Source organism: Sebastes umbrosus, chromosome 11, assembly GCF_015220745.1.
Source record: "Sebastes umbrosus isolate fSebUmb1 chromosome 11, fSebUmb1.pri, whole genome shotgun sequence".
NCBI lineage: Eukaryota > Metazoa > Chordata > Actinopteri > Perciformes > Sebastidae > Sebastes > Sebastes umbrosus.
This window is the reverse complement of record NC_051279.1, coordinates 16,484,013-16,497,164: the sequence shown is the minus strand read 5'-3', so window position 1 is coordinate 16,497,164 and position 13,152 is coordinate 16,484,013. Positions and strand designations below refer to the sequence as shown.

The following is a 13,152-nucleotide window of genomic DNA, read 5'->3' as shown; positions in this document are numbered from 1 at the left end:
GAAATGTACAAACATCACTGGTATTACACAGCCAGCACCCAGTTAAACATGCATTTAAAGTTGCAAGATGGCAATATTATTATTATTATTATTATTATTATGACTGGGTGTTCTTTATTGAACAAAACAGGAATACAAGGCACATATAAGCAAACACAGCCTAGGGGAGACACATAAAGACATGCTGACAAAGACCTTTTGAAAATCTGTTTATGTAGGAACTTTTTGTTGCAGAATATTCAGATTAAGAATAATAATAATAATAATAATGCATTTGTGTTACTGCAAAAATCATATTGTATGAGAACAGAGTTTGTCAGCAAGTAAGTACTTAAGAGTGTACAGAGATTAGATTGCCAAAACCAGTGATGGAAATAACTACTGGTAAGTACATTTACATTTTTTAGTACTGTACTTAAGTGGAAAATTTTAGGTACTTGTTGTACTTTACCTGAGTATTTCCATTTTCTACTCCACTACATCTCAGAAGCAAATATTGTGCTTTTTTACTCCACTACATTTGTTTGATAACTTAAGTTAATTACTCTTTACAAAATATAATCAGTAAATATATAATGATATTATTATCAATAAGATTAGCCAGCTGCATTATTAAAGTGATGTACACATTATTACATCAATAAGCATAATATATTATATAAATGGGCTATTCTACAAAATGAGTAAGGCGAGGCAAGGCAGCTTTATTTGTAGAGCACATTTCAACAACAGGGTAATTAAAAGTGCTTTACATAAACATTCAAGAACATTGCGACAAAGTGCAAAAGAACATTAAAACATAATTAAAACAGTTATAAAAACATAAAAACATTAAAGATTAGAAAATAAAAACAAGCTAAAAATAAAAAGCTGGGATAGAAGCTAAAATAGAAACATAACACACGAGTAAAAGCTCTAGTGCAGTATAAGATCATTATCTGATTTAATAAAAGGCAGCAGCAAACAAGAAAGTGTTAAGCTTTGATTTAAAAGAGTTGGAGCGGTCCTGCAGGTTTCTTGGAGCTTGTTCTAGATATTTGGTGCATAAAACCTGAATTGAGTACTTTTGTTACTTTAAGTATATTTTCATGCTAATACTTTTGTATTTTAAGTAAAATTTTAAAAGGTTTTTTTTGCATGACACCTTTAACTTGTGAACATGTATTGTGAGGCATGCTGGGAAGTCGCTGTCGCACGATTTGATGACGCGGTATTTATGCGTCGGAGAGGAAAGCAGGAACCAACTTCGCTAACTAGCAGGTAAATCAAGTTAATTAAATAAATACAAGCGCGAGCTCATGTTTAAGTTCAACTATAACGAACACAACACGTAACAAACATACTACAGTAGCACCACGTTAGCTGAGTGTTGCTCTGATGAAGCTAAATGATAGTTTAGGTGAGTAAAAGTTGGTCTGTTGAGGCTAACGAGGCGAGCTAGCTGCTACATGCTAACGTTGAGCTAGCTGCTAGCAGCAGGAGCCACCTGTTGCAACGTGAGTTAGTCAGCTAAGTTTGACATGCAACCTTGTTTTTGTTTCTTTAAACCTGTTTATCTTGTTCATCAGTAAAGTCTGGAGCAGATTAATAACACCAAACACTCTCGACCCTCTTTGTGAAACCAGCTGTCACATATTTATAAAAGTACTAAATGGTTTAGGGCCAAATTACATTTCTGATCTTCTGCTGTGTTATGAACCATCCAGACCTCTCAGGTCATCTGGATCAGGTCTGCTTAGTGTCCCCCAGAGTCACAACTAAACATGCAGAAGCAGCGTTCAGTTTTTATGCACCAAATATCTGGAACAAGCTCCCAGAAACCTGCAGGACCAACTCTGAGCTCTTTAAAATCAAAGCTTAAAGCTTTCCTGTTTGCTGCTGCCTTTTATTAAACCAGATAAAGATCTTATATACTGCACTAGAGCTTTTACTCTTGTGTGTTGTACTCTATTTTAGCTTCTATCCTATAGCTTTTATTTTTAGCTTGTTTTTATTTTCTAATCTTTAATGTTTTTATAACTGTTTTAATTATGTCTTAATGTTCTTTTGCACTTTGTTGCAATGTTCTTGAATGTTTATGTAAAGCACTTTGAACTGCCCTGTTATACCAACCAATCCTTAGAAATACTTCACTTCTCTGTGCATTTCTTTATCCAGACATCCAGCTGAAAGATGTGCTCTTTAATTTGAGAAACCGGGATCTGGACAGTTCATAATTCTCCACATTATAATATGTCTGTTTTTTGTACAATCCCAGCAGAGAACAGCTTCTCTTACTTAGAAAAAGTCTGAGGCTTTCCGTCTCTTGGGAAGTTACAGCAGATTGTCTGTGAGTGATGTGAGGTCCTGAGAGCCAGGCGTCTTGGCTTTGGTTGGTGTCATAGTTTAGCTGTGTGAACGTATTGTGATTAAATTAACGTTGTATGCGTTTGTCTGTTCCTTGCCCCCCCGATAGGTTTCGAGCCTTGTGCTGGCAATGGGGGACATGAAGACCCCAGACTTTGATGATTTGCTGGCAGCTTTTGACATTCCTGATATTGATGCCAAAGAGGCCATTCAGTCAAGTCCAGAGGAGGAACGGGATGAGGATGGGACTAATGCAGATGAGAGAGAGAGTGGATCACCTCCTGTGGTCAGTGTTATTGTGAAGAACACCGTACGGTCCGAGTCTTTTGAAGAGGAGGATAAAACAGATAAACCCTCAAGCAGTGGCTTAAACTCTCAGGTTCAGGTCAAGGTGGGGGACCTCATGTCACAACTTGGTCCCAAAAGATCCGCCGATGCCCCTGTGGAGCCCAAGATTGCCAATGGCTTTGAGGGATCTGTCCCCATGGATCAGGGTCAGTCCAGCCCAGAGCCATGGCCCCCTCGTTCACCATTGAGGTCCACGCTTAACGCTAATGAGAGTGAAAGCGATGAAGGAGCTGAGGTTGGATCGGTCCAGCGCACGACTGATGTCATGAACAGTTTGAAGCCCCACCTCTACCTCCAGTCTTCGACTAGTGCTGGTCCCAACTCCTCAACTCCTCCCTCGCCACACTCGTTCAGCCCTCACTCCCCTCAGAAGGAGGAAACTTGTCTCCTCAGAAGTCCGTCATCCTCCCCTTTACCACAAAACGGGGCTGGATTTAAGCATGTTATGCACTCGGATGAAGAAGATTCAGAGCCAGACTTAGGAAGCCCGCTGGTGATCCAAGAGAGCCCAGAATCTGTAATGTCCTCCCCTCCCAAATTTAAACACAGAGCAAAACTACGGTCTGAGCCACTTGGGTCTCCTGAAACAACTTCCTGTCTTGTTTCTCATCCTCCTCGTCTGCCTTCTCTGGCACCTGCAAAACCTAAACCCCAACTTAAGGAGGAGGGGCGACCTACCACCCCCAGTTCTCCTTCCACAGCTCCTCCTCCTTCACTGAGCCCCCAGGCCTGCCTCCCCTCTCTCAGCACGGGCTCTGCATCAGTCCAAGAGGAGAAATACCCAGAGCATGTGATTGATGAGAGGGACTCTCCTGAGAGCCCACCTCCCAGTGAGACAGGTCTTGTAGTCCCCAAGAGAAGCAGCAGCCCCGATACGGTCCAAAAAGCAGCGAACCACAAGGACTTCCGTCGCCAAGAGGAGCTCATGGAAAGTGAGCCCAAAGAAGAGGACAGGCCAGGTGACACTGAGGAGCGGAGTGAAAAGGCGGCTGGAGATGGAGAAAATTTAAAGGAGGAGAGCCGTGGTGCTGACACTGAGGATCCTGTGTCTGCTAGTGCAGCCAAGACAGTTTCATCTCCGTTGCGTCCCCTCAAAGTTAAAATCAAAATGCCCAAAGGCAGCGTCAAAAGGACTGTGACTGGTGCTGCCCCTAAAAGAAGTGGAAGAGCCACTACCAAGGGTGTGAAAAAAATAAAACCTTCACCAGAACTTCACAACACAAGATCCAAGAAGGAGTTATCACAGCAATCTCCGATGCCTGCCATGGCGATGCTCCAGGACGCCTGTACTGCAACGCTGGAAGGTGCCAGTACGGTCAAAGACAAAACCACAGAGGACACCAAGCCTAAAGTTTCCCCCACAGCTGTGAGCATCACCAAAACTGCAGCACTGCCCTCCATCTCCGCTCCCAGAGTCAGCCTTGGTGGCATCAACCCTCGCAGCCTGGGTCAGAAAACTCTGAACAGTGGGGTGACACTTTCCACACCCTCACCTCTGCTTACGCCTCAAAGTAGCAGCAGACCAGCTTCCATAGTTAACAGCACCGGGGCAATCATATCCAAGACTCAGACCAACCTGGTTGAAGCTTTCAACAAGATCCTCAACAATAAGAACCTGCTGCCCATTTATAAACCAGATCTGAGCTCACCTCTTCCTGCAGAGTGGGGTCTTCCTCTTCCTGCACAGGTAAGAGGTCATAGTGTACAGTACTGAAACAAATAGTCAATTATATATGATAGTTAACTGAATGTTTCCACGATTTTCTGACATTTTAAGGGACAAAAATCTGCAGTTTAAACTGCAACTCGGACTCCCTTTACACCTGGCATTAAAATGAGTTTTGGGTCAGATTGCAATCGGATAGTGCTTGACCACATGAAAATACAGGTGTAAATGCACCCAAAACGCATCGAGGATGGATTGTCGTGTTCCGATCGACCAAACCACCTCCAGAGATTGACAGGAACACATTGTCACCACACTGAACACAAGTGTAAATGCAAATGTGTTTTAAATCCATATACTACAACTATGTGGGCGGAAATCAGTGATGCTAGGGCTGTCCTGAGTAAAAATGTTTGTGCTCTACAGCTTCGGTAGTAGGCTAATCAACGGCGAATATTCAAAGCTTTGGCAATATCAGTGTGTGTGTGTGTGTGTGTGTGTGTGTGAGAGAGGGGAGAATCGCGCTCCTCCAGTCACTGGAACACAGTGACCAGAGAGATACCCACCACTGCTCTGTCTGTGCTCATCGCCTCATCTCCTCATCCCTGTGTGTCTGCGAGTGTAGACGCAGCGGCGTTTTGAGGCTGATGTGTCCACGCATTACACACCGCATCTCCGGCAGTGCCCGGCTGCAAACCTGTGCGCAATGCAGCCTTCCTCTCAGCCCTCTCAGGCAGAGTGATCGGATCTCAATCAAATCTCAATTATGGACACTGGAGACACGTATTAATACCTGATGTAAATGTAATCAGGTTAAATCATATCTAGATATAATCTGGATACAAGACACATTTTAATGCCAGGTGTACAGGGGGTCTAGGTACCCCTGCCACAAACCCATAATAGATTATCAATAACTCACCTGATACTGCTTTGTGAACAGTGTCATAGGTTTTTCATTGTAACATATAATGTTCCTGGCAGGCTGGCTTCCTCTAACAGAACTAACCTTAATTGGTTTTTATTAATCATAATTTCATGACAAGCTCACGGCATTGTTTTACATAGCTTCGTTTCTTATTAAATGTCAATATCTAAGAAGATGAATGTCTGATCCCGTGCAGGGTTACCGCTGTTTGGAGTGCGGTGATGCCTTTGCCCTGAAGCAGAGCTTGGCGCGGCACTACGATCGGCGCTCGCTGAGGATTGAGGTGACCTGCAATCACTGCGCCAAGCGGTTAGCCTTCTACAACAAGTGCAGCCTGCTTTTACACGCCAGAGAGCACAAGGAGAGAGGCCTGATCATGCAGTGTTCACACCTGGTCATGAAACCTGTACCTGTGGAGCAGATGATTGGCCATCAGGAACCCATGGCAACTGGTTGGTTAACACTGTTCTGTCTCAACACCGTTGTTTAATTGTTCTTCTTTTGGATGTGAATCCTGTGTGCGATTATGTTTCTCTTTGTATATTCCTCATTGATTCCTCAGGCGTGCTCTCTCCATCCTTTTTTGTCATTCTGTTCAGGACCATCATCATCCCTTTCAGGCCAGGCCACCCCAAACCCAACACCCCAGCCTAATCAATCAGTATCCAAGAAGAACGCAGAGGCAGTGCAGCACGTCAGTAGTAAATGTCCTGAGTGTCTGGCTCAGTTTCGCAGCAAAGAAGAGATGGCAGAGCATTTCCAAGAAATCAAACCAGCACAAACATCTGTGAGTCTTTATTTTTTTCAAACTTGGTTTATTGGGTTTTACATAAACATACAATTGTGTCATCAGAGCATTTATAAAAAGTGAAAAGATATACATTCCCTTTATTTAAAGACATTATAGAAAGTGACAATCGATATATTGCTAAACACCAAAACAGCTTACAAGTAGGGCTGTCAACGTAAACGCGATAATAACACGTTAACGCAAATTTGTTTTAATGCGACTAATTTCTTTAACGCATTAATGCAATCAATCTTTTGGAGGTTGTACCGGGCTCAGTTTTAAAGCTAGAGTGAAGATACTAGTATCATGTGAAACTACAAAAACCTTAAGAATCTATTGGTACCAACCATGTCATACTAACTTGTCACGAAGGAGGTTAAATAACGCTCCAAACTTACGTTACATTTTGGCGAGGAAAAACTGTCATGGAAAATGTCCATGACAAAGGGGTCCCTTGACCTCTGACCTTAAGATATGTGAATGAAAATGGGTTCTATGGGTACCCACGAGTCTCCCCTTTACAGACGTGCCCACTTTATGATAATCACATGCAGTTTGGGGCAAGTCATAGTCAAGTCAGCACACTGACACACTGACAGCTGTTGTTGCCTGTTGGGTTTGAGTTTGCCATGTTATGATTTGAGCATATTTTTTATGCTAAATGCAGTACCTGTGAGGGTTTCTGGACAATATTTGTCATTGTTTTGTGTTGTTAATTGATTTCCAATAATAAATATATACACACATTCGCATAAAGCAGCATATTTGCCCACTCCCGTGCTGATAAGAGAATTGAATACTTGACAAATCTCCCTTTATGTTTTGACACTCACTCCACAACAAACACAATATTGAGACCCCTCCAAACCACAAAAGGTGCATCATTCAGGAATGAGTGGGAAGTTTATCTCGGTGTGTCTTTTGAGTGTGAGGAAAAGAAGTTTAATTCGTTTTTTCAATTATATAAAAATGAATTTGAACTTAATTCCTTTCTTCTTCTGTTGTTCTCCAGTCGTGCACAGATTGTTCTCCTCCCATGCTGCTGCCCAACAGCTGCAGTGCAGCAGCTCATCAACGCATCCACCAGGGCTGCCCACCACACGTCTGCCCAGAGTGTGGGGGCACGGCCAAGCAGCCGCTATTTCAAACGCACCTTGACGAGACCTGTTTACACTTTTCACGTCGCATTGGATACAGGTGTGATGTCGTTGTTATACCCACATGAATTCTATTTATATGCCCCATGTTTCCCTCTTTTCTCTGCCATAACAATTTGTTCTCTCTCTGCAGATGTTCCAGTTGCCTGGTGGTGTTTGGAGGGCTTAACTCTGTGAAGTCTCACATCCAACAGGCTCATTGTGATATGTTCCACAAATGCCCCAGCTGTCCCATGGCTTTCAAGTCTGCTCCCAGCATACAGAATCACATCAGTGCCCAACATCCAACGCTCACTGAAGGACAGACCATGTATGTATTACAGACACACACACACACACACACACACACACAAATGTGCTTTTTCTCATTAGAAAAAATGTTTTCCTTTCAATTAATTGACACCATTTTTTTCTATCCTTTTACAGGTCGATTTATAAATGTGTCATGTGTGACACAGTTTTTACAAACAAGTCCCTGCTGTACGTCCACTTTGACACTCATTTAACAAATCAGAAGGTGCATGTGTTTAAATGCCCCGAGTGCACCAAGTTGTTTTCTCAGAGGAATTCCCTTCTGGACCATTTCAAGGTACATGCATGCGTATACTGTATGGTGTCTAATATACTGTAGTTCAGTTAGTGTTAAGACCGCCTTCTAACACTCTATTTTTTTTCTTGTTACTCAGACCCACAAGACTCCCACGATAAAACAAGAGTTGCCTTCACCTCCAGCTGCTCCCTCTCGTTCGCGGCCTTCAGTGAAGTTGGAGAGCTCAGATGGAGAGGAATCGATGGATGAGGAGAAAGTAAAGACGCAGAGGACGAAGACCCCGTCAGGGTGGAAGTGTGCACCTTGCCACGCACGCTACACAGACCGGGAAGACTACATTACCCACATGGCTGAACAACATAGCAAGGTCTAGAAGTCTACCATACTCCTCCCTGCTGTCTAGGATGTATAATTTGACTAAATTAATTTAGTTTTTAGATACAGCTATAAATAAAGAGATGTAACCAACTGTTTTTGTGTTTGTGTTGTGTAGAAACTGAAGAAGTTTCCTTGTAACAAGTGTGAGAGCTCCTTCACCACCACGTCCAGTCTGAGACGTCACATCAGAGACAAACACAAAGTCACGAATCGTTGCTTTCGCTGCCAGTGAGTATCTCACATTCTTCATTTCTTATCCTGATTATTGACACACCAGTTGACTTTGCTGGCACTTTGTTCGAAAGTTTAAACTATTATCAAAAGAATTTCTATTGTAAGCAGTCAGGTAGCGACCTCACGGATTTTTTTTGACAAACTATACTAGGACTTTTTTTCCATCTTTTTTCAATATACTTTTCTAGGACTTTTTCGACGTACTATATTATGACTTTTTTTTTTTAAATGACTATGCTATGACTTTCTTTTCGACATACTATATGATGACTTTTTTCAATTTTTTTCAAAATATTATATGATGACTTTTTTTTCTTTTCTTTTCTTTTTTTTACTTTACCTTTTTTCAACATCCTTTACTATGACTACTATACTATGTTTTTTGACATGCATACTGACTTCTGGCATACATACTTTTTGACTTTTTTTCGACATGCTGTACTTTGACTTTTTTTCGACATGCTGTTTTTTTTTACTTTTTGACCTTTTATCCAACATACATACAGACTTTTTTGACTTTTCTCGACATAGCTATACTATGACTTTTTTCGAGTTTTTTTGACATACTATATTATGACTGCTTTCGACACTATACTATGACTTTTTTTTTTACTTTTATGGTATACTATACTTTCACTTTTTATGACATTTTCAGGACATACTATACTATGACTTTTCTGTGACATATGTCAGGCATACTATACTATGACAATTCTTGTGACATACATTTTTATGACATACTATACTATGACTTTTCATGAAATACTATACTATGATATTTCATGACTTTTTATGACATACTGTACTATGATTTTGCATGACATACTTTACTATGACATTTTTATGGCATACTATGCTATGACATTTTAACGTTGATTACCATGGCAACAGTCGAAGTTGAAGCATTCGCGTTAGCCTTACTTCAGGTGTAACTGATTCCTGAAATAAGTGATGTTACAATAAGATGCCTACTCAAACCTTCACTGCAGTCACTAAATCATCACAGAGTACATTAATGAATATAAGTGGTGTGTGTGTGTGTGTGTGTGTGTGTGTAGGTTCTGTAGTGGGGATAAGAAAATATTCAGCAGCAGAGCGATGTTGGAGAGGCATGTTCAACAAAGACACAGCAATGACCCAATGAGCCAGAACACGGTAAGTCACTCTTCTTCTTTCAAGAAGTCAAACACTTTTTACTGAGACGTTGTTAACAGCAGTTGCCTTGATTTCCTCTCGTCACAGGCAGGTGCAGATGAGGCCGACAGTTCTTCAGAACAGGACGGCAGTTCAGGGGCTAGCCGGAGACAGAGAGGAGCTGTTGTGAGGATGGAGCAGGACGAAGAGTCCACAGATGGCGTGAGTCCAGTGAAGAAGTTGCGATCCTCCTCCTCTGCCCCATTCTCCCTTCCTGAGTCTGGGTTCCGCTGCGCCCCCTGTGGCTTCACCACAGAGGACCATGCGTCGTTCCTGGAGCATATCAGCCAGCACCGGCGAGGAGCGACGGAGGGCAGCGGCGGCGGTCAGCAGTGTCTACAGTGTGGTGCCTGCTTCACATCCATCTCTTCCCTGTCACGCCATCGTTTCATCACCCACAAAGTGAGAGATGCATCTGATAACCAGCAATCCCTCAGCATGCACGCAGCACCTTCCCCTGGTAACAGCAGGAGCCATGATGATAAGAGCTCTCTGGACGGTTCTGCACCAGCATCGCCCTCCTCTCAGGGGAAGGAAGAGGACGGCACACTGGCTTGTAGGGTGTGTGGCAAACAATTTGAAAAGGCAACGGATCTGACTACGCACTTCAGAACTCACGGTATGGCTTTTATCAGCGCACGGAACGCTGGAAAAACTCCCTAAGACGCCAAATACTTTGGGTAAATGATTATTTGCAAGTGCCTTATTTACTGTCAACTTATCAAAGTGTGTGTTGGCACACCTTTGCACTAATTTAACCAAAGAACAGTGGTAGAAGGGAGTTTGTATGTGAATAGATTGTAATACAATCAAATGTGTTTTCACTGGTGGAGATAAGATTAACCTTTTACTTGATACTCAGGATCTAATGCTGTATTTCTGTGGTCAGTAATGATACTAACGAGATAGCGCTACTTCCTCGTCGGTGAACAGTTAGTCTGACTAGTTCACTGCTGTGACCATGTCCACATAATAATGTGCCTGTAGAGAACTGTGATCCTACTGTGATTATGATGGCTATTTCATTGAATGTTGATGGACCGCAATGGAATGTGTCTGTTTTGATTTCAATATTCTCATCCTACTGAGGAGACGCTTGAACGGCAACCCAGGTGTTTTTCTGTAAAGTACTTTTTTTTTCTTACATATTTTTTAGATAATCATCGCAGCGGTTTAGAATATGTTAACTCTGTTACTATTAAAGACAGGGTCGTTGAGTAACTAGCAAGAGCACACTTGATTTTTAAAAATGATCCAACCGAAAAAACGAGCCCGGTGATGCCAACTCTTTTCCCATGAAAGTAGCTATCAGCACTAGCTGCCTACTAGCTCCAAAAGTCCCTGATTCTAGCAAAGCATTGTGCCAAGTCGGCAACACTGACAGTGTCGCTTCCCTCCAAAGCTCCTTTCCCAAAATTATCATTACAAACATAAACGTATCACAATGAATGTGAACGGTGAACATGGCTATTGTCACTACTCACTGCTGTCAAGCAGCCTGTCAAATCATTACATTCAGGCCGAAAGAAACAATAGGACGGGTTTATTACAGTCCTGCAACAGCTATAAATAGCAGATTTTTTCCCCCTTTTTTTTTATCAGAGTATTTCATTTATTGATTGCTGTCGGGATGTAATGAGAATTTCAACTAATATAACAAAACAAATTTCTAAAATCTTTACCAACCCCACCTTAAATGTGTATACTTTCTTATTGCCAGCCATTTTCAAAAACCTACATTAATATTTGAGATCGATTCCCACCTCTAAATGCAGCCATTAACTTCTGTACATTTTAGTGTTTATATGAAAACTAATTTACAGAGATTTGCTTCAGATAGGGGCCGCACGATGGTGCAGTGGTTAGCACTGTCGCCTCACCGTAAGAGGGTTGCAGGTTCAGACCCGGCTTGTGGCCCTTCTGTGTGAAGTTCGCATGTTCTCCCCGTGTTAGCGTGGGTTATCTCCGGGTTCCTCTCAGAGTCCAAAGACATGCAGGTTAATTGTTGACTCTAAATTGCCCGTAGGTGTGAATGTGAGCGTGAATGGTTGTCTCTATGTGTCAGCCCTGTGATAGTCTGGCGACCAGGTCGTACCCCGCCTTCGCCCAATGTCAGCTGGGATTGGCTCCAGCCCCCCCGCGACCTTGAATAGGATAAGTGGTTTCAGATAATGGATGGATGCTTTAAATGGGTAACCCATCAAATTTCCTCTTTGCGTTTTCATGTAGTGTTTTCCTGCTAAGCTGCAATAGCAGGATACTAACACACAGAGGAAATGTGGTACTAAAAAGGCAAACTTAGGAAGATACCTACATCGTTTGTCTAACTCAAACTGCTGAAACTTAAAGTTTGGAATATATTTTTGCTCAGAATGAGGACTGTGGATTTTGTCCCCTATCGTACATCATATTGATAAAGGAATGTCTTCCAGTTGAAGACTGGACAGGAGGAATAATTACAGCGACCAATAACTCTTTCAATGCCCAACGTGGTAAATTGTTTCAAGACAATTGAAAAAATGTAAATCTGTCCTATAAATATTTACTGGTATTAATAACCTGTCTCAGCAAGTTTGAAGTCCCATTATGTTTACAGTATATTTATATTGTACTGAAATGAATGAAGACCACCAAGGTATCCAATTTAAAAATGTTGCTTTTGGAAATGGTTAGCAATAATCTGAAGTGTACTCAATTGGTAGTTAAAGAGGTAAAACTGAATGTTTAATACCTTTTTTTTAGGTGGAATGTACTGTATGTACATTCGATTAAATGATTTATTCCTTCTCGGTGAACAAGAGATGGAAGTAAAATTATTTATCTTGGCTTTTGGGGTGCGTTTATCCAAATATTGTTTTATGAGATTGCGTCTATTCCTTATGCTTTACTAAGATGATAAGAACATGTTGAACCTTATATTGTGAATTTGTCTTTACTCTTTAGCACCGCTAAAACAAACCAGATGAACATAATCCGATGTTCCACCATGGCTCAGTGACTGTTGGCAGGGTTGTGTTTTTGATGGGCAGGTTTCAACTTAGTATCCACATCAACATAGAAGGGCATGAAACTGACAAGTCATGACTGAATTGTGGCTGGATGTTATGAGGCCTGAGAGGAGAAACCGTGTTGAAAGTTTAGTAGAGATGCCGTATTCTGTCATGGGTGCTTGAAAGATTTAGAGTGATGCATTTTGCTTTAGTGTCTTTGCTTAGTTGCAACTTTTTTTTTCTTTTGCTGTTCACGTCTGGCTGAAATATCTCCGACCACAAGATCCATAGACTGAGCTAATAATACCCATGGATCTGCATCACTGAGTATTTAGTTGTTTTTTTTAAGAACTATCCCTTTAATGTGCTGTAGTCATCAGTGACCTGTTTGTGCTTATGTTTACTTTCTCAGGAGATTATCCAATGCTTTAACACACATTGTTCTATTTAACTTTTTCCGTTTTTGTATTGACAAAACAATTTCTAACCAAAAGTTAATAAAGAATAATGAAAACTGGCACATTATCTTCTTTTAACTCATTTGTTTTTGCCCTTCAAATACCATTTCAAC

The 13,152-nt window shown here is 41.6% G+C and overlaps 1 protein-coding gene across 1 annotated transcript; it reads left to right on the top strand.

Moving 5' to 3' along the window:
- Positions 1-1,187: 1,187 nt before the first annotated feature.
- Positions 1,188-13,098, top strand: znf687a (zinc finger protein 687a). The gene is made up of 11 exons (XM_037784571.1): positions 1,188-1,260; positions 2,456-4,381; positions 5,485-5,740; positions 5,888-6,075; positions 7,091-7,275; positions 7,369-7,545; positions 7,662-7,824; positions 7,922-8,152; positions 8,279-8,391; positions 9,456-9,552; positions 9,640-13,098. Exons 2-11 carry the CDS (start codon positions 2,477-2,479, stop codon positions 10,252-10,254), a joined length of 3,930 nt encoding a protein of 1,309 aa, XP_037640499.1. The 5' UTR covers positions 1,188-1,260; positions 2,456-2,476; the 3' UTR covers positions 10,255-13,098.
- Positions 13,099-13,152: the final 54 nt, after the last annotated feature.

Coding starts and splice junctions, on each gene's coding strand:
- znf687a (XM_037784571.1), top strand. CDS start 2,477: ATGGGGGACATGAAGACCCCAGACTTTGATGATTTGCTGGCAGCTTTT. Junction 4,382..5,484: donor GTCTTCCTCTTCCTGCACAG/GTAAGAGGTCAT, acceptor GATCCCGTGCAG/GGTTACCGCTGTTTGGAGTG. Junction 7,546..7,661: donor CTCACTGAAGGACAGACCAT/GTATGTATTACA, acceptor ATCCTTTTACAG/GTCGATTTATAAATGTGTCA.